General features: G+C 41.2%; 1 protein-coding gene across 2 annotated transcripts; it reads right to left on the reverse strand.

The window, feature by feature from the left end:
- Positions 1 to 828: 828 nt before the first annotated feature.
- On the reverse strand, positions 829 to 27,578 carry LOC126395853 (protein FAM222A). 2 transcript variants are annotated; one of them, XM_050053599.1, is made up of 3 exons: positions 27,279 to 27,578; positions 14,802 to 14,967; positions 829 to 3,728 (listed from the first exon to the last, which is right to left on the reverse strand). In XM_050053599.1, the coding sequence occupies exons 2-3, from the start codon at positions 14,929 to 14,931 to the stop codon at positions 2,299 to 2,301; spliced, it is 1,560 nt and encodes a 519-aa protein (XP_049909556.1). In that variant the 5' UTR covers positions 14,932 to 14,967; positions 27,279 to 27,578; the 3' UTR covers positions 829 to 2,298. The 2 variants fall into 2 exon arrangements, with proteins under 2 accessions (XP_049909556.1, XP_049909555.1); XM_050053598.1 differs by having other exon boundaries at positions 830 to 3,728; positions 14,802 to 14,970.
- Between the last annotated feature and the right edge of the window lie 139 nt (positions 27,579 to 27,717).

The raw sequence follows: 27,717 nt of genomic DNA on the forward strand, positions 1-27,717 counted from the left end.
CAAATTTTCTCAAACATCAGCAGTAAATTGGAGGGAAATCCTCGCTCTTCTTCATGTCTCCTAATCCCCCAGATCGACCAACCTATTCCTCTGCCCAGTCTTACTTATCTGAAGTGTGTCCCAGAGGCCGGAGTGGCTCTGGTTCCTCTCCCTCAGGAGCCTGAGCTAATCGTCTCTGAGTGAGAGCAAGAGGAGCATGTCTGTAATCCTGTAGGTTTATCAGCAGAGCAGCCCGGCCTGTCCCCGCTGATAGATAGGATGGAAAAGCTCCAAGCGAAGCCAGAGCACAATAGGCTAAAGACAGGAAATCATTTACAACAATGCCTCAATGACAAAGCCACTGACCTTTAACTCTGAAATATTTGTTATCTGCAATGAGGTCATCAATTGAATATTGCAGTTTTTATTCCCAGCAGTGCATCTAATGCCATTATTCACGCCATCGAGCTTATTTGTTTTGTAATGGACTACTTAAAATGGGTGCGCGTTTTATGTCTATGGTGACCTAAACCACATTACTGCTATAGCATCCAATTTAGGAGGACAAATGAAGCAAAATAAGAGGTGCAGGCACGCTGCCATCGAAGATTAGCAATTCAATAGCTGGGTAACAGCATTTCTACATAATGTGAGCAGTAATATTCCTCTGGATTAATCTTCAGGAAAGCATCTATTTTTCATACACAAATATAATATAAGAGAAAGAGAGGGCCTGTATATTTTCATTTACACATGCGTTTTGAAATATTCAACGGCTTCCTCGAGCATCAGCCATCCATCCACACTAACGTAATTCACCGTGATAACAGAATTAGCACTTTCAACTCATTTATATAGGAACCAGTACAATATCTTTGAGCAAAGGATCGATTTACATTACATTATAAAGCTGACATCCTCCAGTGAAAAGAGAGATCTTAATAAAATGAGATCTGAGACTGGGAAAAAAAAGACATTTGCCAGGTGGTTAAGCCTTAAATCCCTTTGCAATAACACCAGGAAAATGTCTCATCTTTCCACAACTAGTTTATCATTCATGAACATAATAAAACCATCTTCTCGGGCTGCATGTCTGGCACATAATAACTAATAACACAAACTATGTGCTGGGTTTAGAAAATTTCATTTACTTGACAATCCTTATTAAGAAGAGGCAAAAAAAGGGGGTTGAGGGATCAGGGTCATACATTGCAAAATGTAGTTATTTCAACAACATACTTCATGGAGAGCACTCACATGTTCATATATAATAATTGCACTTTATAATTATAGAGACAGTTTGCCATATAACTCAACAGGCTGACATAAATAAATAGTATTACAGAACCAGTGCAGACACACAAAGACCTACTCAGTCATACATCTCACACCATCAGAGATAATATAGCCCTACAAAGAAGATATCTGTAAATGATTCAGGTGGCCCGCTCTCTGACATGGCACTCATACAGTTTATACCCAGGTGTTGTGCGACAGCGTCACAGCCTTCCAGAGATTATTTCATTCAAGAAAAATGTCCAAAAATGTAGAAAATGTCAACAAAAATACAAGTGAAGGGCACATCTCGCTTGGCCTGAACTGCCACAGTGTTGATTTGGATATGCAAAAGTCCTAATACATTGTGCTGAGCATGACTACAGGTTAAATTACACTTTGTCTATGGCTGCATAACAAAAAATATATATATTCACATTTGTATACAAATGATCAAAATGCTTCCCCATACAGTGGCCAGGATATTTGCAACATACTGCAGAAGCTGACTGCGTATGTTTGTTAACACAGGAATCACTGAAGAGTGGACAAAACGAAGCAGCAGACAACCAAAAGTCCAGTTAATAATCAAGGAATGTTCAAAAAAAGAAGCCATTTTATGTAAAAATATACAATATATTCACAAAAACTGTAACCAGCGATCCTTCCCAGATTTAAGTTTTTAGAAGGGTACCAACGATTATACCAGTTCAGTAATTTTGTAAAGGCCTACAGGGGAGTCATCTGCCAAATACACAGTCAAAATGAAATGGGAAACTCTGATTGGGTGCTCAGCATCTGTATTAAACGAGGAACAGCAGGCATATCTGATGGCCATTTAAGATATAAAAATAAGACATGAGAAGTCCATAAGATAAACCTGTATCTTAAGTCATGATTATCATTTACCTTTTCCAGGCTCGAAACACAAAGCCTTCTACCAATACAGTACATGCATAAACTAAAAAGGCATGTCTCATTCTCATAGATGTCTATAAAAGGTTTGTCACGTCCGCGTCCCGTTGTGTGGCAGCACGCCGCGTCTTATCTGTAGATGGGGAGCTGGATGTGGGTTTGCTGGTGGTGCTCCAGTAGCTGAGGCATCCCCATGGCTTCGTACCCACGGCCTAGCATGCGCTCTTTGATGCAGGGAGGGTGGATCTCACTGATGAGGCACTCCAGAGACTGCAGGCTGCTGCTAAGTACTGCAGCGTGGCACAGGCTAGTACTAGGCAGCCCACAACAGAGGTTTTGGTCTGTGCTGTAGGCCTGGGTATGAGGAGGAAGAGGAGGGTGGAGCTGCGGTTGGTGTCTCTGTGGGTGGTGGTGGTGGTGTTGATGGCGGCTTGGGTGGAGATGGGGATGGGGATGGGGATGGGAGAGCCCCAGGTCTCTAGGCCTGGCTGCACATGTACCCGTTGCCAGCACCTGAGAAGTATAACAGTCGCTATTCGGGGTGGCCATGATGCTGTCCCAGAGAGGAGCGAAGTACTGTCCGACGGAGAGCTCCCCTTGCATGGCGGCACAGTTCAGAGATGAGCTGCTGACTCGCTCCTGCCTGGCGCCCACACTGGCAGGATGCGGCCTATATGGCAGCTGTGAGGAGCACGGCAAAGGGAGGCAGGTTTCAGGAGACTGGCCAACCCCAGCCTCTGCAGCTCTGTGCCTCGGAGCACCGTTACTCACACTGTACATCCTCACTGCTCCCTGCTGATACGGCTGCTGCTGCTGCTGCTGAATTGGATGTTTATGCTGCCACACTGTGTAGTCTCCTTTCTCCAAGTGGCCCGCTTTGGCTATGTCTGCACTCTGTGTGGGTAGCACTGCCCCCGTAAATGCGAGACTGCTCTGGGGCGGCACTCCCAGGACAAAGTCTGAGTCTGAATGTGCCACTGCAGCCACAGCCTGCAGAGAGGGGCTGGCTCGAGCCTCTCCCCCCAGCTGCAGGGCCTGGCTGTGGGGAACTCTGCTCATCTGCCTCATCAGGCTTTGAACCTCTGCCAGCTCTGACTGGGGGGCCAGGCTCTGATCTCCGGAGGCCATCCCTGTGCTAGAACAAAGTGTCTCAATGGGAACATCATGGGGCTTACATGAGCTTATATGATAGGCCTTATGCCCGTGTCTGACTGTGTAGCCATTATTCAGAGGATTATTATACGGTGCCACAGAAGTCTGGGTGTTTGAATGCTTAGTCCTCCTGCCCTCAGAGTTTTTCACCACACCTTTGACTACCACAGAGGCTTTGACGACGGCCAACAAACCCTGGTAGACTCCTGAGTACGGGTGTGAATAGGAGCTATAGCGTTGGCCTGTGGTGTCTAAGCCGTTGACTGTTTTGTTGAGCTGTTTATGTTGCGGCACCCGCACGTCAGATGGAAAGATTTTGATGGACAGCGGGCTGTTGGCGGTCCTCTGGGCAAAAGCATCCAACTCTGCAGGAGAAGGGTACCGAGAAATCATGGAGGCTGGCTCGCCTGGGAAGAAAGCAGACAGAAAATGAGCCATTAGTCTCTCTCTCTTTTTTTTCTGTTGTTTTTTCCTTTCATTCCCAAACCTGTGTAGACACCAACATGTCGTATAAACTAATTTGAGGGAGGGAAACACCTCCAGCTCTGTTTGATCAGTGCTTAATGAAATTAATTCTGACTTAGTTCAACTCAAAATTAGTTTACCCCAGGAAATCAAAAGACAGGAATTGGCAACAGGAAAGGAAGGGGGGGACCTAATTTTACTGAAATGGCTCCAATGAGATTATTTGATGACATTTAGCTGTTAAAACACAGCAGGAGGAGCCAAGAGGAAGCAAGAGGAGTAAGTGCAAAAAATAAAATTAGAATTACAACCTGACACTTAGATGGCTCAGCGAACCAGTCAAGTTGCAGTTACAGTTTACATCCATGTCTGTCCAGACTCATGTGTAGCCATGGCAGTTGGCGATGTTTCAAATATGGATGTTGCTGTAGAGAAGCTACATATTCTAAAACATGGATGCTTCACACATCTCTTTAATCCGACAGCACAGATCTATACAATCACACAATTTGAAGATTAGCATCACCAAATCAGTACCTGACCAAATGTCTCCCCTTCTGTTTTTTTTAATTCATGACATTGACTTATAGCCAGAAAACTGTTTTTGTATAATATTTTGATGTCACAATGACACTGACCTTTGACCTTTTGGACATTAATTGTCATCCTTTCATTTTATGCTGTTAGGCATATCTGTGAAATTTTGTCATAATTAGCGTATGAATTCTTGAGTAATGGCCAAAAACCTTTGTGAGGTCACAGTGACCTTTGACCACCAAATTCTTATCAGTTCATTCTTGAATCAAGAGGACTTTTGTGCCAAATATGTGGACACTCTTTCAGGGCCTTCTTGCGATATTGCAATCACGAGAATGAGAAGGATGCAAGGTCACGGTGACCTTTACCTTGGACCACCAAAATCTAATTAGTTCATCCTTGAGTCCAAGTGGACGTTTGTGCCAAATTTGAGGAAATTCCCTAAAGGCAATCTTGAGATATCAAGTTCACGAGAATACGATGGGCAGACAACACGAAAACATAATGCCTCCGGTCATGGCTGTTGAGAGTTGAGAGGCTCAAAAATGGAGTGGATAAAATTCACTCCGCCTAAATATACATGTTTTATTGACTGTTTGTTTCTTTGACTCCTCTCCCTAAAGCTTCCTGTTTTCTCTGTACAGTCATTTTTCATCTTTACTCTGTTGGTTGTAACGGGAAAACAAAGGGAACACTGTATACCAGCTCAACCAAAAACATGTTTTGTGAGGTCACTGTGACCTTTGACCACCAAATTTTAATCAGTTCATTTTTGAGTCCGAGTGGACGTTTGTGCCAAATTTAAAAAAATTCAGTCAAGGTGTTTTTGAGATTTTGCATTCATAAGAACAGTACAGACAGACAACCCGAAAACACAATACCTATGGCCACAGTTGTCACTGCACAGAGGCATTAAAACAAAAAACACACATACACACACACACCTCAGAACACACTCAAGCATTAATATAGTTAATCATTTCCAAGAATACTGATGTATATTTATGCCAAAAGCCTCAATTCCTCTTTGCTGATCCATACCCCATTTTCAGTTGTTCCTCAGTAACTCTGTGATCATTTCAGCGTCGCCAGTTCCTGCCTATGTAATTTTGTTCCACTTTATGCTTTTATGAACCTGAACCGATTCTACTGTAAAAGCTTGGAGCCTAAACTGTGAAGAAAAAAGTTGATGCAGATGGAAAAAAGAGCAATCACCAAAGGCACTGCTGATTGAATTGTGTGCGGGAAAAGCTGACGGGACAAACTAAGATTGGATTTAAACACTATTATTCTGGCAATTTCATGGCTGCTTAACTCCTAGCGACAAAGGGAAGGTGGAAAAGGCGCCCCATTTAAAAACAATAAATCACCTGGTAGAAATTACCGCCACCTTTCAGAGTGACACTTTTATGGAATTCCTGACATAAAAAGAAAAGGCGCCGAAATTAACCTAGATTGGCGGGAATCGTAGCAGGCAAAAGAACAAGGCTGTAATCTGCAATAAAAGGGCGAAAAATAAAAACAAAACACTTCATTTCATTTTCAATAACAAAACCAATTCCAGCTATGCAGGGGAGAGCTCACTTGTTGTTCCCATTTGAAATTGATTTGGGAGTTCATTTCATTTCGGGCCTACAGTGAGCCTCCCGACTGTGAAAATGATTCAATCTACAAGATCCATCTCATGAAAGAAATAAATTGGGTGTTTAAAATGGAGGAAAAGAGGTAAGGTGGAGTGCTCAATCCATCCAGCAATCTCCCAGCAGAGCCGAGGGAACGGCACCATGGTGCCAGGAGCATGAATGAATTCTACAGAGAAATACAACAAAGCAAAACACTGCTTATTATGTATCACAGTGTAGTGCTGCTGTAGAAAACCACAACATCTGGGTTGTTGTAGAGGTGTTCAAACTGTGTACAACAAGATGTGAGAAAGAGGTAACAGGGAAAAACTGCTGCACTGACGTTTTCTGGCTTTTGTCTAAAAGCTCAATATTCATCACTATAAAGTATAAGTACAAGAGGTTCATATCCACTTGAAAGAAGCGATGACACATTTAAAAATATCATGAATCTGACACACACCAGCATTGACACCGCTGCACAAACCTTGTCTGTTTCCTGATAACATTACTCAATTACCAAAGATAGATAATTTAGCGAAACAAGCGTTTTAGCTGTTTCTTGTTCAGCAAAATGTCGGTGTCGAGCCCCGCATGCTGCGATCGGCTTGCTGTTCCACAAACACTTCAAACACTTTGAATGCTAACACGTCTTCACAGGGTGTCTGATATTGTTAGTCCGGAGATTACAGGCCTGTCAGAGCCATGGAGACACAACACAGCTGCACTTCCCACTGTGGCTGCCTTAATGTGGCACTATGGAAACCTCATTAGCAAATAGGCCTTCCCCACTCTGCATCCACATATTTATCATCTGAGGACCATGACAGTTTAACATGTGCATTTAAAGAAATACGATCATTTTAGCAGATCCTGACAGGAGCAAGTGATGTGACGTTAAAACTGAGATTAGAAACACTGACCAGCATGAAAGCTGCTCTAAATTACAACCAGAGGTAATTGTTTCGATCTTTGAGGACTTTAATACCAATCAGTGGTGTTAAATGGCCGTAAACTGAGCACAGCATGTTTACCAGTCAGCGCTGGCTCTCTCAAAGCATGTGGTAGCAGTAATAAAAGCATATCTCCAAGCCATTCTTCACAATATTCACCCCCTTCTCTCAGCCTTCCTGCAAAACACACCCCAGTCAAATAGTGTCTAAAATGTGTGGTTCATTAATTACAATCTGGCACTACGAGAGCTGAAGTTTCCCCCGTGAAAGTGCCAAGAAGGCGAGAGCCTACTGCGCTGAGGCTGCTGTCTCACCCAAACTCTCAACATGAGGGCACATGCATACCAGTGAAAGTGATAATTGACAACGTGCATAAAGTATCGCCTCTATGGTTCTCTGCAGGTGTCCAAAGAGGTTATTTGCACCCACAAAGGGAGGCTATTTAAAAAAGAAAAATCAGCTCGTTTTGGACTTTATCCTGAAAAACGAGCAAACAAACATGTAAAAATGTCCAAATGAAGCCAGAACCCCAAGCTCCGTACTTATTATGAGGCTGCAATAATTATATTCAGTCAGCCATTTGGCTCTTCTCAATCCCAGGCATTTTGGAACTGCATCACAAAAATGTATGAGCCAGTAAATTAGTAAATATTTTCACCTAGTAGATGAAAACGTCTGAGCTGCAAATCCTACACGGGCTGGTTCCTTTAATCATCCCATATTGCCTTTAGGAGATGAGATTATTCACGCTAATGTTAAAGTGGGTTTGCATTAACGCATTTTAGCACGTAATCATAAACACATAAGCCAGGAGAAGTGATCTGCATACGTGATGGACAAACTGAAAACAGGTCATCTTATGGGAGAAAAAGATTGTCAACTGTACGTCTCTTTGCTGAGAGACAGTGTAGTCACACAACACAACTCTGTGGTGTACAATAAAGACGAGAAATGAAAACAAATATGAGGCTGTTCACATGACAACGGGGAAATGGCAGCTATGTGTTGTCAGGTAAGGAACGGCAGAGAGATAATTAGCAGTCTGACCTTAAGCACTTAATCACCCTGAACCTGCAGACTGCATGCTGTTTCACTCTTCAGCCCTGACAGAGAGCACGGTCGCAGAGGCAGACAAAAAAAAAAAAACAGCACAGAAAATAACACCAGCCACTTTTCGCGAGCAACCTTGCCCGAGAGCACCGTGCGGCGCTTATAAATTTTAATTCTTTGACCCTTCACATTTTTTCCCCCCACTTGCTTTTTGATTGAAGTATTTACGTGGGACTGAAAAGCTTGTTTGTATTTTTCTTTTCCCTCAAAAATCTGCATAATGACGCTGATGTGTGATGCATCTGCAACCCTGGATGTGGACAGATTTAATGGTCCCACCAGTCAGGCTTGAATGTTTTCTCGGTTGGAAGGGGGCTCCACACATTAAACATGCTGCTCAACTGTTGTGGCACCATGCTGAGTGAAACTGGCACACTTTCACAGGAAACACCTAATCCTGATTTCCTCTTTCCATGCAGGGGACGTGCAAGGAAAGAAACAGTTGGGGGTGGGGGGCCAATTATAAACCCTCAATCACCACTAGGCCTGATTTATTATGTGCGCGTGTTTGTGTGCATGTTGTGACTTCAAGAAAAGAGATTTTATAAATATTAGCATGAAAATATTCTGGAGGGATAAAACATTGGCTACTACTTACCATAGTGTGGTATATATGGTCTTTCATAACCCTGATTCCACCCCCATACAATCCCACTCAATGCTTTCTGCCACTTTAAACTGGCTAATCTTTTTCCCGTGGTCACACTTGAAGCCATTTCCCCCCAGATTAGAGCGGAGACCTCATTGTTTCGGAGCAGTTTGAGTTAATCACTAATTTATGGGCAAAACAAGCCCCAGAGGCAGGGCTGAAAACGGCAGTTGGACATGCTCATTGCGTTTCCAAAACCACGGCTTCCAACTATTACATACCCAGAGGGCTAACATAAGAAAACCATTAGAATGACCACTACATATGATTCCCACATGAGATTAAACAGAAGAAAAATCCATAAATAATTCCTTGTAAATATCCATACATGGCGGCTGAAGTGCCAGGCAAAAATCCCACAGGTCTTTGATGTTACGCTGAAGACTTGTCGTGAAACACTTTGGTGAGATAACATGTTTATGAGCGTCTAATCCTCAGCAGGAAACATGGCACCGAGAACTGGCAGTTAATTAAAGAACAGTGCTTCTCAGCAGGCATAAATACTTGTTTACCACACCAATAATCCTGATATTTAAAATACTCTGGCCTACCTTAATAACCAGGGACTCAACACAGCACATTCCCCATTAAACCTATGTCTCTATTACCATGGCAACCTCCTCTTTGCACCCAGTTGGCCCAATAAGCCCAGTCATTAGAACCATGTAATTAATTGGCCCTGTCTTCATTCATCTCTTTAAGATGAGCTTCTGCGATTGACTATCTGCTGATTAGACAGAGCAATAACATCCAAAGTAGCAGCTGCTAGCTTCTCCCTCTCCATTCAGCACGCAAATTGAAAATAACATTCTGTTGTTTATTTATTGTGCATCATTTATGTCATTATATGCAAATGACATTAGATATTGGTTTTATTATGATGGATTATTTCAGCCGATTCCCATCTTTCAAATGCATTTCAAACATTCAGTCAGTGCAGATTAAAGCTGGAGTAATCAATTTTTTGGGTCATTTATAGTGACTCAGAGCTGGAGCGAAATAAAACTCTCCTGGTTGAATAATGACTACAAAAGATGTACAACTGTGTTAGAAAATAAATGATTTTGGTTGAAGGTAGAAGACTGCGCACATACAAATGTTACATGAGAAAAGAATTCCAACTCCCAAAGTGCATTTTGATGAGAAACATCCAGTCACAGAACTAAACTTCTGTTAGTTGCATCACTAATGAGTGGGCATTAGCTGACGATTTTGTTGTTGAGAAAACCGTTAATAGAGTGGTGCAGGAATGAGCCCTAAAACCCGAAAATTAGTTTGCATTTGTGCACTTCCTATTCCATTGTCTTAAAGTCAATGGGCCTTTTGAATGTGTTTTGGTGAGACGCCTAAAATAAGGCCTGTAGTTGACACAAGTTGCGAGACTGTCACAGTTTGTTCGAAGACGTAGAATACGTCAGTAAATGCACTACTTGTGAATTTGAAAGCTTTTTCAAGGTGGTTGCTAACAAGTGCCTAAATGAGACTACAGTGGTTGTCATGGACATTTAATAAAAGTCATCACACCAAACAATGCCTTTAAGGCCTCACTGCGGTGGCAACAATCGAGTCATGCTACTGTGGTGCAGTTTATTAATAGTTCATTAGCTTTTTACTTCTGGCGAGTGAATTTACGCTTCAGAAATCCTAAAAGTGGTGTTTATTTGTGAAGATCATCTTGCAGAAACAAAAAAAAAAACGTGAGTATCATAAATGTTTGTTTGCCATAGGGCTGATTTTCTACAATAATCCAAAATCCAATTGAAAAATTCCATTGGCTTTTTCTCAAGGGAACCAAACAGGGCAATGCTAACTTCCATGTTTGCCTACAAAAGAACCAACATCCCTGCACCACCCTATACAATCTGTGCTTTGAAATAATTTTACTATCAGATTCTGGGTCAATTTTAGATTGATTTGGCTGATATAGCACCGTGTTTTGCTCCCCACTGCAACAATAAATCTCTCTGAATGTGAAAACCATATGTAAATGTGTCATAAAACCAAATCAGTGCACAGAAAGTTGAATGCTAATTCTCCTAGTTTGTCACTGAATAAAGCCTTACACATTAGAGTCATTTGGCACAATGTTAATTAATTTATTTTTTGATTACTACAGGTTGTCACCTCTAAAATGCAGTTCTTCTCTTACGTCAATGAACATATTTAAAGATTCACCAATATTTATCCCCCATGTGGTTAAAAGAAGGTTGCCAGTGCCTCCATGTGGTTTACTCATCCTAGCAACCCAGAGGACAGTTAGATAGAGATGGGTGAAGCGGAAAAAAGTGGACCCAGGACATGCTGACACCAGAACATATGCTCTTAAGTCTCACACTAACGTCTCTATTCACAACCATCTTCTGTAAACACACAAAAAATACAAAATACAGACAGTCATTCACCCCATTTTCACATGCCTCCCTCTTTCCATGTCGCTGATCTCTACATGAAGGGTGCTCACAGAACAGAGTAACCTCAGGGTTGAACACTTAGTTATGTGTGCTCGAAGAGGCTCTGGCGAATACTCCTTTGCACCAGTGTCACTCCTCATTTGTTTCTGTGCCGCTTGGCCCAGCTTGGGCAAACTTTCCCCTCTCAGAGCCGACCCGAGCACAGGCCAGCAGCGTGGGAAAAAAAGCATTTCCAGCCCCTGCTTTCAAGCTGAGATAGCAGAGAAGGGAACAGCTCTCATTCACTCTCATCACATAATTCCTGACACTCGTTTCTCGGAAATCTTTCACATGGGTTTGTCTGGCTGAGAGCTTTCATGTCCTCTGCCTTCCATTTATCGATAGCTAAAAATGGAAATGGCTTTCAAAAGCGCAGCAGCGACTAAAGACCGTCCCCATTTAACTCAATCCAACAGCGAGTCATTTAATGAAGAAGCCTGGGCCACACAGACTGAGCTCCCATCAGCAGTCTATTCCCTGCGGTTGTGCTTGAAATGTCAGGCTGGAGCCGGAGGGTGCTGCATTACGCACAGTCGCAGTACATAAAACTCAAAAGGGGGGTGAAAGGCCCTGCAGGTAAACAGGATGAGAAATGCACCCCTGGTTCTGCCTGAGGCAAACTAGGCCCTTCTGTTGGAGCGTTTAGCAGACAAGTGCTCCATTGATTCCCAATTAATATTTAATAGCAAAAAAGACAAAGCGGCATTTCACCTGAGGAGAAAGATGGGAGAGGGGGAGATTGAGTGTACGACAAGGAGATTTTTTAGCATTTCAAATATGAGCTCAGTTGGATACATATTGTTTGGCTACAAGTATATCAAGGAGAATAATAGTGAAAAACACCATTCACGCTTTTTGTCAGTTAAAGGTCCCATATTGTAAAAAGTTTTTTAAAATAAAAAAGCAGGTATAGGTGCTATATAAATACTGTGAAAGTATATAAATGCTCAGCTCGCAGAGAAATGGACACGGCCCAATCTTTGCCTTGAAATGAGCCATCAGGACTTCCGTGAATTTGTGATGTCACAAGGGCTGCTAACCAATAGTCGACCAAATGTTAGTCGACCAGAAATGTCATTAGTCGGCAAGATTTCACTGGTTGCTTAGTAGCAGAAAAAAAGGACACTCCATTAAGAGCTGCACCTCATCAAAATAAATCAAAACTTATATGACTGGACCATGTGGGAATTTAATTTGAAAGGACAGACACAGGAAGTGGCCACACTCAGCAGTCAGACAGGGGTCACATCAATCTACAGGCCTGGTACCTGCGGTTATTCCACAGGCTAGTTACTAACATGTCGGGCAGGAAATCCAAAGTGTGGGATCATTTTGAGAAGGTGAAGGACGAACCCAAGGTGATATGTAAACTCATCTTCATTGGTCGACTACAAACATGACGTATCATCTGAAACATGGAAGTAGCTACATGCCCATTAGCCCACAGCGTCATTAACAGGCGGCTCGCTCAGTGTGTGACGTGCACTTGTAGATAAAATATAGGCCTATATTAATGAAGGTTCATTAGTACGGTTTTGTATTTCTCTGTAATGTAGCACAGTGTTAACAATGTTACTGATACTATTCTTTCTCAGACCTGGAACTCAAACCATTGTGTTGCCCTGCCCAAAATATATCATTTAATAATTAAATTAATATCCTAAACATGCCTGTGACTAGCCAACTAATGTCCCTTAATGATGACTATTGGTTGACTAGGAACATTTTTAGTCGGGGGCAGACCTAGCTGCTACAGTTATTTCCCTGCTGCAATGAGGGTGCTAAAATGCAGAGAGTGCAGATGTAGAAGACCTGGAAACACTAGCCAATCAGAGCAGAATGGGCTTTTTCGAATGAGGGTCTTAAAGAGACAGGTGCTTAAACTGAGCTTTTCAGACAGGGAGTGAATACCGGCATATTCAGGCAAACATTACATGAAAATAATGCTTCTTTTTTTTTAAACATAAAAGCACGTGAACATGTAAAAACAGAAATCCAAAATACAAGTATAAACCTGAAAATGAGCATAATATGGGACCTTTAACTACATGGTCTGTTACCATGACAACAGGTGTTTTCACTTATTGTGGCTAATTAGACTTCATCTCAGGATTATGTTGGTATTTATACATCTCCCTAGACTCTCCTGTTAACAGCCTGTTAGATCAAGAAAACTTTTATGGTTTTTCAAAATGGAGTTTGGTGACCTCAGAAAACCCTGAGCAGGGTTCCACTTGAGAATATGTCTAATTACCCAGAATAAGTGAAAACACCTGTGTGTGTCGGTGCAGGTGTTTCTGAAATGTGATCATAACAGGGTCATCTGAAAATAATGCTGTGCCTTCTTTACTCTCTATACTTCCCAAACATCCATTTACTGTGTAATAGATACCCAGTGGAAGATTAGATTTCACGTTGAATGAACCAAGATATCCTGTATGAGAATACACAGGGTCATGCAAATGAAATAAAACATTTACTGGCAATATGATCAGTCAGATAAGATAATCATAACCACTGTTCCACTCTGCAGACAAATGTCCACAAACTTCACATGGAATAAGCTAACAGTGATTATGATAAATTATGGTGATACTGTCCAAGAAAAATATGAGCGTAAGCAATGGTCAATAAGTGCATGCTCTTGCGTTCTACGAGACCACAGTCTGAGCCGTACTCTTTCATTTCATTTACAACGATCCCTGCTGTAGCTATTCTTTCATGGGTCCAAATAAAACCCACTAAAAATATAAGCGCATAGGCTCAACAGCAATACAACACACTGCAACGCCTATACCAAAAAATCTTTACAGGACCACATAATTCAAGATGTTTCAAGGCTAAGTACATTCACAAGGCTGCAAGACATACCCAGCAGAACCATTATACTGTTAGGAAGTATAGATCTTCAATATAGCTTCAAGCACAGAAGTATAAAGGCATCAGCAAATTTTTAAAGCAATCGGGTAAAAGGAAACCACAGCAGAATAACTTCATTTGTGGGACTATGATCTCATTATGTGTATCTAGGCTGTCCAGGAACAAAACGACAATTTGGACCGTTGCACAAATAACATGGACGTTGACTAACCTACATAAAGGATGCAGCATCAGAGCATGAACTATATCTGCTAATACGTCGCATGCAGTCGATTAATTGAAAGAAATCTAATCAGAAATGTCAGTCCGGCTTAGGTTGAGACACCCACTCAACCTTTCAGTGACTGCAGTGTAATCAGTCACGATGAAGGTCAAACGACACAGACACGGAGCACTTTCTGCACAAAATGTGAACATCATTAGTAACCCTGTATGTGAGAGTTGATTAACTCTGTAATTTTAGAGTCCACTTTGACCCGCATGCATATGCACTGCAGGAGCACACTGATTAGTGGTCCAATTAACAGGCATCATCATCATCAGGAGGCCCATTATTTTAAATTCTAGAAGCTTCAGAGCAGCTAAAGCACACCGCTAAAACCATGCATGAGCTTAGTGTGCACTTGGAGGCGACAAGGTCAAGCTGAACATGACTGATTAAGAAATAACTCAGGAACACGACCTACTAGTTAGCAGTATTTCTCTATTTCAGTAAAAAATATATATATATAAACAGTGTTTTTGTTGCATCTGTATAGTTCTTGCTGTAAATTCTATCCAGCAAAATGTCTTCACTTGTGTGATAAAAACTCACCTTTGTGGGTGCACGGCTGCAGTGGAGGTACTGACAGCAGTAATGGCGGTGGTGGAACATCAAGGCTTTTAGGTGTGCAGGCCAGACTCTGCGCCGAGAGATTCTGCCGTCTCTGGATACAGGCCAGCATGATAGTTCACTAGGGCTGCACACAGCCTGGGTAAACCTGCTAGAATAAGGAAAGGAATAGGTTTTAACTCGATAGCCAATACACTTAACATCAAATAAAATGGTCATTAAGGAAGACTAAGAGTCTAAGAGTCCATGCTAATGTTCTCTGTGAGGCTGCAGCGGTTTGAGCTAAAGTCTAAAGCTAGCATGTTCACAATGGCGGTGGAGATATGCTGATGTTTAGCAGGACTAAGTTAACCATGTACACCATTAGCTAATTAGCACATTAGAATATGAAGTAGAGCTGAGGCTGATGGGATTGCCATTTGTTTGCAGGTATTATGTACAAGAAATTACAGTTTTTGTATAAACGTCAGCACCGAAATTTCAGGGCAGTCCATCGAATCGTTGTCAAGACATTTCACAAATGTAAATTTTGTGGTGGCGTTAAAGTAAGGATCAACAGACTCCGTAGAATTGATCCTCTGGGGACCATGAATGTCAGTGGCAAATATCAAAGCAAGCAATCCAAAAGTTGATGAGATATTTCAGTCTGAACCAAAGTAGTGGAACAAAAAACCTTCAATTGGCATCCATAATTTAGAGCTCCAATGATTAATTGATTAGTTACAAACTATTAAATCAATCGCCAACTGATTTGATAATGCATTAATCAGTTTGAGTAATCTTTTCCAGCTTCTTAAATGTGAATGTTTTCTGGCTTCTTTACTTCTCAGTGACAGTAAAATGAATCTTTGTATTGTAGACAAAACAAGACATTTGAGGACTTCATCTTGGGCTTTGGGAAGCACTGATTTGGACATTTTTCACCATTTCCAGACCTTTTATAGACCAAACAACTAATCGATACATTAAGGAAATAACTGACAAATTAATCAACAGTAAAATAATCATTAGCTGCAAAGAGTGAAGTAGCTAGTGTGGCTCAAAAATCTTTAACCTCACGAGAGATTAATTGATTCCCCACCATGTCTTTTCTCATGTTTTTTGATTTTAAAATGTTTTTGTTATTGCATAGTTGGGCCACATGTTGTCCAGAATCACTGGACAAAAAACAGATGCCAACCTTAAGTTTGGAAAAACATCAGTTTGTGTGTAATACATTCAAACTCTTGCATCAAACATCGGTTTGATGTTGGAAGAAAACTGCAAGCTTGCTGGTAAAGCAAACTAAAACCCCATAGGAAGCTCTCCTCTTTAAAAGAACCATCTTCTCCACGTTTCTTCAGCAGCATACATATCTAAAACTCTGGAACCACTTGGGTCCTTTTACCATATTAAAATTCAGCAGAACTGCTGAGACTGTGCATTTACAAAAAAGTAATATCATTTAATGACGACTCCATCTCCTCCTCCTTCCTAGTTGTTATGATGGCTCTTTCCTGTTATCAACCTTGTTCTGTCGGTTGCAATCACACAGATCATTTACAAGGCCTCCTGTAGCCTCGGGCTGTGTGTTTCAATTTATAACTAGCCCCGAGGCCTGGGCTTATTCTTCTATAAATTTATGGCCGTATTGATCAGCAGAGAAAGCCAAAAGCAGCTCACTCCCTAAAATAGGCTGTGCTGTTTGCAGAGTTAAGTATTGTCAGAGGAAATGAGAAGCTGTGTCTGAAAGAGAAGGCGCCTCACCACAGATGTGCTGATTGAAGCAATCATTCTGAAGATAAAGCCACGCAGTGAGGGAATATTTCAGTGATAATCGCATTTGACATTCTCTTTGTAGAGTCACCAAGTCTGAATGCTTGCACTGCAAAACTAAAAGAACTTGGGGCTACAGTTAAACAATTATTCGCATGTGAATCAGGTACCTTATAGACAGAAACTGCGATCCATAGATGCGATGAGAGGTATAGGTTATTAATAGTTAATAGGTGGAATTATTAAACATGGAAAGAAACACAGTCTTTTCATTACAATGCAGTCAGTAGTCCCCAACAAGGCTGATATAAGCCTGCAGCATACAGCTGTCATGTCTTTTATTCTTGTTCGGTTTTAAGGTTCTTTTGGATTTTGCTTTCATTTCTCCCTCAGGGTCCAGAGGGCAGCTAAAGCGAGTCTACCACAGAACAGAGTGTTCAGTGACGAGCTGCAGAAACATGATTACCTTCGCCTCAAAAGGAAGAAGAGACGGAGTGGCTTTCATTTTACTCAGGTGCCAAAAAGAAAAAAGAAAAGAAAAGAAAAAAGATTCCCTCACTCTTCCATTTCTCTCGTACCCGCTCCCCTCCTCCGCTCAACATCTGTCCCTCGGTGACAAGCCCACTTCAAACTGCTCAGTGCAACCTGTCTCATCTGAACACACTCATCTGAAGAGCTAAAAGCCTCGCCGTGGTCACATTCCATTTAGAAAATAATGGCAATTTCACAACAACCCTTCCATTACCACACATTTGTCAAGAGGGAGGTGCCGAAAACGCAAAAAGGAACACAAGGGAGAAAAGGTTTCTCCAGGGAAATCCCTTCACTGGCAGAAAATAAGACGTGAATTGGAATACCTTCCATTACTCCTGTAATTTGCAGCTGGAATAAAATACATCAAGGAGAGCATTATAATTCAAAGAGAAGAAAGCAGTGGCTTAAAGAAGAAAAAAAAACCTTCCACTGAGAGCAGAAACGGGACCTAGAAATGATGCATAAAGTGCAAGTAATGATGGTTTCTTTCATCCTGCTATCTAAATTTTAAATTTAAAGGGATTTTATGAAAACTTAAGCTTAAAATTCCCTTCCGACTTTTGAGCAGAATTACCCGAAAAAGGGGAGAGAGATATGAGATCAAAGTGATCGCAGAATGCATGATATTATCTGGGCTAAGTTCTCAAGCAATATCAACTTTCCCATCCTCTACATAATGTTTTGCCTAACAAAAAGTTTCATGTCTTCTTGCACTTTCTTACAGTGTCATATCAGGATATCTTACAATTGTGGGTTGCTGCAATGATAAAGAAATAAGGTACAGGGCAACTGCAAAGTCATCCATCTTCAAAATGGCAGCATGCATTTCAACTCAACCTTCACAAATGAGGTCAAGGCTCTTTGTCATTAACATAATGGTCAGTGTTACTCCCTTCCAAGCCTGTTTTCTTTAATTAGCTTTCCAATCAGCATCTAACCTGCCTTTGTGAAAGACATGAGAGGTTATAAACCAGCTGTCTAACTCCTCATCTTTCCTCCAAAGCCTATACTTTGGCACTGCCCATGTCTTACAAGTTGACATGTTCAAGGACTTCTCTATAATAAGAAAAAGAGCGTAAAGTTTAAGCTGCAAGGACGTCTAATCTTCTCCACTCTCAGGCAACAACCGTGCAGCTGATAAGCAGCATGATGTGGTCCATTGAGGTCCTGCCAGGGAGATAAAGACCTTGTGCTTCGCAGTCCATCTAACTGTCCCCCAAGGATGTCTTGGCAGATAGTAGTATTTTTCAAGCCTCTGCCCTAATCATTAACAGGATGCAAAATGCCTCATTTTCTAAGGTTTCGTCTGTCTTGGGATCAGGACAAGAAACTTTGTGAGAGATGAGGTCAACTGAAGAGTCTTGAGGAAGGTTGCCCGTCAGTCAGTGTCAGACCTTAAGTGAGCGGCTGTCACTTTTGTGTTTGCGCTGTGTCCCGCACCATTGGCAGTAAGCTGTTTTTCAGCCAATTCAGCATTCTGAAGCAGCGTCAGACCTGGCAGAGCCCGTCAATCAGTGAAATCACTCTGACTGACAGTTCAATTCAGTGCACGAGAAGAGACACAGAAGTGAGGAAAGTAAACAAATGGCTAAAGTCAAGAGGGCGTGGGATCAAACCAAACGTGTTATATTTGGTAAGAATATTCTTTTGGCTATTAAGCTCTATAGAAGAAAGAGTTGGGAATAGTTTGTGTTGTAGTTCGCTAGTGCACGGTAAAAATCCCTTATTCTTTTAATTAACATTGGGTTGCGTTATCAATGTGCTAACTGGCTAACTAGCGTCTTGAATCTGTTCTGTCGGTCTTCCGGTTTCCCTTTTTGAATGATGACTACAGACTACTGCCACCTGCTATTGTGGAGAGCTATTTCCTCTCATGCAGGTGCAAAATGTACAAGCTGGCTGGCCATTGGCTGCAGTCTTTGCGATGTGTTCAAGCACAACTTTTTGGTCGAGGAACAGGCGACTTGAGGCAACAATCGGCCTTTGTCACTACAAGTTTTTTTGATGCCAGTTTGGTGTGTTTGGGCCTTAGCAGACAGATTGTTGATGCCTTCAATGTCAACTGATTTTTGCTGGGGAAAAATGATATCTTTCTGCTAATTATCTAGAGACAACTATTGAAGTATTGTCATCAAAGTAGCAGCATTCATATTAAGGCTGTAAAAGGAATAAGTTGAACTTCAGACTATCTAGACTATGTGGATCACATTTCTTGAGATAATAAACCTGGCGATGCATAATTCCCCAGAAAATGCATAACTATGTTCAATAAAAAAAATCTACAATGTTTACAAAATGGCAGCACAAGAATATCCATCAAAGCCCTAAATTATACAGAAACCCAGACAAGAGCATCTGTCTGACCTGCTGGAGTCTTTTATGAGTTTGCGCAGCATCAAGGGTCAGAGCGAAGACAGACGCAAATTGCAAAGAAGGAGGCTCCCTCAAAACAAACATGAAATGCACAGAAAATAAAAAAGATACACACTGGCTCTACACACACCCTCGCCCTGCCACATTCACACACACACCCCCTCCCTACCATCTCAGCTCCTGTTAGCAGTTCTCAGAATCCTCAGTTAATAATTAGATGATAATGAAAAAGGTCTAAGACAAGCACCCTTTTCACTCTCTGGGAGGATTAGCATGTGAGTGCTATGCTAATGTTTTTCCTTCCTTCCTTCCTTCCACTCAGAAACTGCAGAAGAGCAAAAAAGGGAAAGAGCACAAAGGCAGAAAAAAAGAAGGTTAATTTAGGAGGAAATAAATGATTAACAAAGAGCAATTGGTCATTAAAGAGAAGAGAGAAAGCAGTGCCTCCCTTTGAATGAACGTGACATGGTCCATGAATAACAATCCACTTACTGTATAATTAATTGTATATTACGTATGGCTTTTATACTGTCTTCAAGGTAGGCACTGCAGGAGCCTGTCTAAGTAATGGAGACCAGACAAGTAGTCTGACACACAGACAGAATTAGACAGCAGTGCTGCAGCAGCNATCCCCCCCCCCCCCCCAAACCCCTCATACATTTTTAATGGAATCTATTACTTCTGGATTAGCCGATAAGAGCTGGCCTGGTTAAATTCTATAATAGTTTGCATAATTGGTATCAGAGCAGCATATAAGAGAGACCCAGATTTCTCTCTTCTCCTTCTCTGGAGAAAAAGGGAGAAAAAAGGACACAAAGGTTCACATGCAGGATAACCAAACAACCCGGAGCCACTCTGCTCTACGCTGCAAGAACACTCGAGGCCTGCGGCTGATAACAATGAGGCTCATTTCCATTGAGATTAGCTAAAAGGTATTACAACAGTGTTAAAAAGTGTTTCCTATACAATTCATGCGCAAGCCACTAAATTTATGTAAATACAATGGCTGGGCAATATTCAGACAGATGTCCAGAGCATTCAGTCGGGTGTAAATCATACAGTGTTAATGGCTGGGTGTCTGGGGAAAACATTAACATTATAGTTTCTGCCATGCAAAATTTCATGCAGCCGTCACAAGACAGCTGTGTTACAATGAATCTAAGGGCATTTAAATTTAAAAAAAGAAAAACAAACTGAAAATGACAGGTCCATAATTGTATAACAACACACCAACATCCACTGACAATCTTTAACAGTCTCTTAACTATCTCACACATTTCCTAATAACTGTGAAACACACACATAATTGAACAAAGCATAATGCATGTATAAATTAAACTTGTTTATACATGCAACACCCAATGTGATCCGTCACTGTAACTTCAGTGCTATTTTTCACGTATTTAAATTACATTTTTCTCCTGCATGTTCAAGCAGGTTTTTATACTCTAGGAAAACATGTTGTTTATCAAAATCCATCTATTTTCAAAAGCAGAAAGTAGACTGTTATAATTTGTCTTCAGTAATTGCTAATGCCATTTTTGTTATTAATTTTTTCAGTGTTATGTTATGTTGTCCAATGTGTTGTCTAAATGATTAGGTAAATTTGTTCAATTTTGTTTTGTATTGTCCTTTTTATTGTTAACTGCACAATGCTTTGTTTAATAAGATTAAAATACATATATCAATTTAATAAATATGGAAAATGCAAAAAGACTGAGACGGCTGTTCACATATCTAACATTTAAATCTGGTGAATGCCTGGAAGAAGAGAAAAAAAAACCTCTTTATTGAGATAATCTGTAAATATCTGGTAGTTCCTTACGTTAACAGTTCATTTGGGATATTATTTTGTTTTGTTTTAGTTTGTATTTCTTTTCCATTTTCACACACACTGTGTCTGCAGGACTGAAAAAATTGTGAAGGATAATGGTGTCTTGTAATCCCATGTGGAATGGGCAGATTTGACATGACACAAAAATAAAAAGTAACATCACCTAACATGAAATCTACATAGTCAGCACTTACTTTCTTTGGCAAGTACATCATGACAGACTTGCTTTCTGTATCACATCTAGCTACTGTTACTTGGAAATCAAAATAAATGTCATATTAAATGAAAAAGCTTAACTGAGTATGAAATTTAAACACAAAAGCACTGCATATTTGAATATTTTGGCTATGTGCAAAGAAACCCTACAGTCACATTAGACTTGTGACCATGTTTATGTCCAACAGTGAAAAATGTCCATCACCTCCGTTAGGGAACATTTATATACAATATTTTCAGTGAAATTTAACATCTAACACTGGAGCAACAAATGGTTTGAAACGAATGGCAGTCCAACTCCCTGGGATCAGAGCTCGCACCATTAATTTCAGCAGCAGCAGCCACAGCCACTGCCAGCATGAAGTAGAAGTTCCTATTTGTCTAGGAGGTTTACAGTTTTGACAAACAATTAATCATTTACTCTGGAGTTAATACAGATCCATTTCTGTGAATCAGTCTTCCAAACTAACATTGCCATGATGATTAGTGGTTAACCTACCCTGTGCGTCATTATTAAATTTGGGGAATGTGTTGAATAGCTGGCATTTTGCATGTTTTTGTTAGAGCGCATTTTCTGTGCCCAGCTTTCATTTGTGCAAAGTGCTCTTTAACACCAAAAGAAAACGGCTGGTGGAGATACACACTGTGTAGTTCAGCTACACAACATCATATTTACGGGATTATAGGAACACAGGAGGTTAGACTCCAGTGTTTGAACATGGATTTGTTTTTGCCAAAACAGTAATTCTGACTTTATATGTATACACATGATGAGAACAAATGTAGCCATTAATCCAAAGCTGCACAATTAAGTCTTATCTTCGAGAACAGCCTTGGTAGGGAGTTGAAAGACTTGGACTGACCCAAATCTGCCCTTGTCCACAGACAGTGCCAAGGTAAAAGAAACACACTGCATGGGGTAAAGTCTGGGCAATGCCAAGGTAGCATTAGAGGGTAAACACAGCCTTATCTTATCCTTATCCCAGTATGCACACTGAGGCACACTGTCAAAGAGCTATGGGCATGCTGTCCAGCCTTTAGAAAACCTTGACTTCAAAGATAACAGATGGTAAAAGAGTGAGCTGGAGGGTGTTTTTGGAGAGATGAGTTCGTTTTCAAAAGAATCAAACCATGATTTAAACTGAATGCTGACAACTGTTGGTCAATCAGGTACAGAATCATTTTTAAGAAGTATTTCACTGCTGGAAAGATGGTCTTTTTCCAGGCTGTCTATGCAGTAGAAAGACGCAAATACTTTTGACATTCAGAGAAAACAGAAGTAAATGGTTGTGGCATTTGCTTTTGGTCAAGAGGTAGAAAACCTACAGCTATCAGAATGTAGCTGCACCACACCAGACCAATAAATGCTCCTGCTGGTGGGTGACGTAATGGGAGATGGTGTCGGCTCATTTGAAAACATTATGGCAGTTGGCTTGTAACAAACAATCTCATACTACAGTTAAACAGTACACTAAAATATAGTTCGGAAAATATTTTAGGTGAGAAATAGGCAATGCAGTAACAGAATCTTGGTTCATATTTGATCAGCAATGCTTACTTTTACTGCTTAGCCTCAGTTTTATCAACCTTCATTTTAACGAAATAATTAACAGTATGGTTCCCACTTCCTGTTCACAAACTCGTATTACAGCTAAACAGTGCACTAACATGAAGGAATGGACAATGCAGTATGAGAATCTTGGTTTATTTTTGGTCAGTGTTGCTTAGTTTTACTGCCTGATCTCAGTTTTTTCAGCTTCTGTTTGCACAATACAGGAAACAGTATAGTGTCCACTTCCTGTTCACAAACTCTCTTATTACAGCTAAACAGTGCACTTACATTTTAGGCAAGAAATGGCAATGCAGTATGAGAATCTTGGTTTACATTTGATTAGCGCTGCCTAGTTTTACTCTCTGGGTTTTTTCAGCTTCTGTTTACACAATACAGGAAAGAGTATGGTGTCCACTTCCTGTTCACAAACTCTCGTATTACAGCTAAACAGCGCACTAACATTTGTGCACTAACTGGCAATTCAGTATCAGAATCTTGGTTTATATTTGGTCAGTGCTGCCTAGTTTTACTGTTTGATCTCAGATTTTTCTGCTTTTGTTTGCACAATACATTAAACAGTATGGTGCCCACTTCCTGTCCACAAACTCTCATATTACAGCTAAACAGTGCACTAACATTTGAGGCAAGAAATGGGCAATGCAGTATCATAATCTTGGTTTGGATTTGATACGGGCTGCCTGGTTTTAGGCTACTGTTTGATATGAGTTTAAAATATGATAGAGAAAGAAAGAGAGCCAGCTTTCTCTCTCGATTCGCTTCTATTATCTTTGTGTCCATGGTGGCAACAGGCATACAAAAATGAGTAGTACAATAGAGAAGTACAATCTGTAGTTTGACCAACAGCCTCAGCTCATGTGACTTGTTTCGTGTCATCTGATGCATTTTTGCTGACAACCCAAGCCCCCAGGCAGTGCCAGGCTTTGAAGCCAATTTTACATGATTGCCAAAAGTGGAATTACACCGTCCGGGTCCATCACTAATGCCACTGGGCCAAAAAGACTTTTTTCCCATAGACTTAGGATTGTGAAAGAGAAATCAGTGAATACATTTTTAAAACACCACAGCCCCTGCAAATTAACTTGTTTCATTATCTAGTTTTAATCCATTCAGTCTGATAACATTTGGAAAGTCTATAAGAGCCACACGACTAAACAATTTTTACCCCATTCAAGTTAGCAGAGCGCTAAACAGGAAGTTAGCCATTCGGTCAGTGGAAGTTAGCCACTTGGCTGTCCTAAATCTCTAGTGTGCTTGCTCTATGGGCCCCATAATGCGGGAGATCTGGGTAATGTCATACCACGGATATAGAGCTTTTATAGCTTCATGCACCACTGAGCAACTTTGATAGGAATAAACGGGATCCCACCTCCAACGCTGTATCCAGGTCTCTTAATACATCCATGTGCCAAACAAGCAGGGATATGTGGGTGCTGGCAAGATAGAGAGGAAGTTAACCATAATTCATTCACACTGATTGAAACTCGGCAAAGTATCTGTTTAAGTCTCCCATTCTCATCAACTTAAGTTAAAACCATAAAAGAGGATAAAAATGACAGAAAAATGACTTTATGTTACACAAACACTCCAATCCTCCCCACCCTCTTTGCCCAAGCCCTATCCTTTGGCTGTTTACTTTACCTCAACACTGTTACGGGTCACTGATTCCTTCAGGTCATTAAAAAATCTTCAAGCAAACATGAAACTCATTAGAAACTGCAGAGAAAATGCTGCCTGTATGGCTCTAATGTGGGAGATAACCTAATGATAAGCTCTCTAGCATGCATCACAGAAACATCAAAATGTTCTAGAGGAAAAAAAGGGCTTTGATCTCTGGACCATCTAAAAATGTCATCATCTCACTGCTTTTCTATTTAGGGCAAATGATGATGCATCAATTGCAATTCGGCAGTCTTATTCATTAATTTGATGTAATGACTGAGCAACATCACGGAGGCAAAATAAAAATGACTGGAGCTCCCAATAACCCTTGCAGTCCTGTCCCCTCCCCAGTGACCTCGGAGGCCCAGTCCTTAACCTTCAACCCTTAACCCCCGTCTCACTCCCCCTTCATCCTATTAGAATGAAAAGACCAATTAGACAGATTGCAAATGATGGCAGGCTGCCTGTAATTACACACGACATCTCTTAGCAGATAAAAATGTGATCACAAAGGGTGCACGAGAGAAACTGCTAAGCGACCAAGCCACTGACATTATTCCTAAGAAAGGGCAGAAAGGTTGGGTGCATAAATATTTTCAAGTCATTTTGCATCATCTCATCATCCTGGCTCCTACAACTAACCCACAACTCACTGTACACTCAACCAGCCTCAAATGTGAAGCTACCAATGACATGGCAGAAAAAGGCACAACCTTAATCAGTCCTTGCACTGGCCTGGCTAACAGTCATCCAAGAAAAGGTCATTCTCGTGGTGAGCCATTTCCTCCATTCAGTAATTCGGTAGGCATGGAGATGGAGTGAGCCTGGGGAAACTTCACAATAAATCAGAGCTCAGCTTCGCTCCTGAGAAAGCAAAGGGAAGCAGGCAGCCAAATGACAAATCCCTTCCCTTCACAGAGTTGGAATTACTGCTGGGGTGTGATGTGAGATCAGAGGGAAACCCCCATGGGATACCTGCACATTGACTGCTCATAACACGACACAATTTACAAGCCTCTCAAACAACCCTAGGCAAAGGCAAAGCGCATTTCCAACAAACAAAATATGGATATGTCATTAAGGGTAGTTACCATTACAGTCTATAATTGAAGACCACAGTGATGTCTAGATTTCAAGGGCGTAGGTTTTGTTTCAACATTGTGGGGGGGACACATGAAGTTGATGGTATGGGGGTTCTTGGGGGGGACATATGCACATGTCCTTAATATTGAAGAGTGACCCCTGTGCACCTCAAATCTACGCCTATGCTAGATTATATGGCATGAAAAACAAGCAACATTAAACATTTACTGGCTTCTATAAAGTAGTCTGACTGTAGATTTTATAGTGAATAAAGCAAACCTCAGTTTATAATGAAAGGGGGAGAAGGCACTTAAATTCTGTATTATGACACTGTGGTAAATCTAAAGCCACAATGCAACGATTTGAATATGTTTATAGGAAATCAGAAGAAAGATGAGCCTATTCCTGATGGCCACATGCTTCAAAATAAAAATAAGCCAAGGGAAAATTGTAGTATTTTTCCTCTTTTTGGTCACAAAACAGCCAGAAAAGAAAAGAAAAAGAGGACAATAAAACACCAAATTGCACCCTCTCCTTCTCTGCCTCTGGTGGGAAGCTGTGACATCCCATCTCTCTGGGTAATAAAGGATCTGGCACAGGCAGAAAAAAAGCATGCGGGGTAGAATTTCACACCTGGCCAATAATCTATAGGCCCCTCTGCTGCGGCTAACCTTCAACCTCGGCTGCCACCGGTGCAGTGAGGTGCGATGATCCCACCTCCGGCTTCTAGACAATAGAAATGGAAACCTTCAGAGGCAGCCCTGAATGACCGATAATATACTTCAAAGCACTTCCCGTATCCACTGTGATGCTGACATATAAAGCGCTTTTTTTTTACTGCGCGTAAAGCCATCATCCCAACTGAAGGTGCCATTTGTGGATGAAAGGGATGGGACTAGAGATTGGATTGGATCACAACAGAACAGTTATGAGAGAAAAAAGAAACTATATATTTTGTTATACAAATATAACTCGTATATTAATATCCAAATTAGGTCTTTTGCGCATATATTTAACCATTAAATACATTTATGGGAATAGCCTGCCATTGGATGAATTATTCTACAAAGTGAATATAAATTACAAACCTCACAGTTGGACTCGGCCCATATAAATACACATTAGCCAATAGCATCACATTGATATATAGTAAGGGCGAGACGCTCCTATCCATTAGTGCGCACTGGGCATCTTTCACCACTTTAACGCCGCCGACTTAAAATCAATGCAGGGCAAATCCTGACATCACGCACTGAAGCATCTTTACAACCTAAATATTTATCTTACTCTGTTACTGTCGTGTAGTTGCACAGCTACCACTAGAAATCAATTCCAACAAAACATTTTACGCACCGAGGATTATCCCCCATGCGCCCACACAGTGTCCCCTGCACATTAAGAATGGCTTTAAGAAACATAATGAATGTCTTACAGAGTTTAGTCTTATCATAAGGCTTGTTTATCTTTGGTTGGCCACGGCTGATTGGTTGTTCTCCTGCTCTGAAGGCGTATTTCCTCTGCAAAAGCAATCTCGCCACAGATTTCGCGAAACCTCCGGGGATATATCCATGGATGAAGCCGGCTCCATTAATTGTACTTCCTCGACATATTCAGCAGTGGTTGTAGAAAGATAATTTCACCGATTGTGTTTTTCCGTGCAGCTGCTTGTGTCTCATCTCGGCAGCCGACCAAGCAGTGTGTGCCACAGAGAGTGATGTCGGAATGGAAATGAGTCCCCTGCACTGTTGAAACCGGCTGTGGGCCAATCAATCAAGGCTGGATTTGAATATTCCCACGGCTCGGCCAATCGGATGAAAGGGAAGGCGGCCGCTGTCGTGATGCCAAACCGTCAAAGTAAGCACGTTGCTGTT

This window comes from Epinephelus moara, chromosome 9 (assembly GCF_006386435.1).
Source record: "Epinephelus moara isolate mb chromosome 9, YSFRI_EMoa_1.0, whole genome shotgun sequence".
Taxonomy (NCBI): Eukaryota; Metazoa; Chordata; class Actinopteri; order Perciformes; family Serranidae; genus Epinephelus; species Epinephelus moara.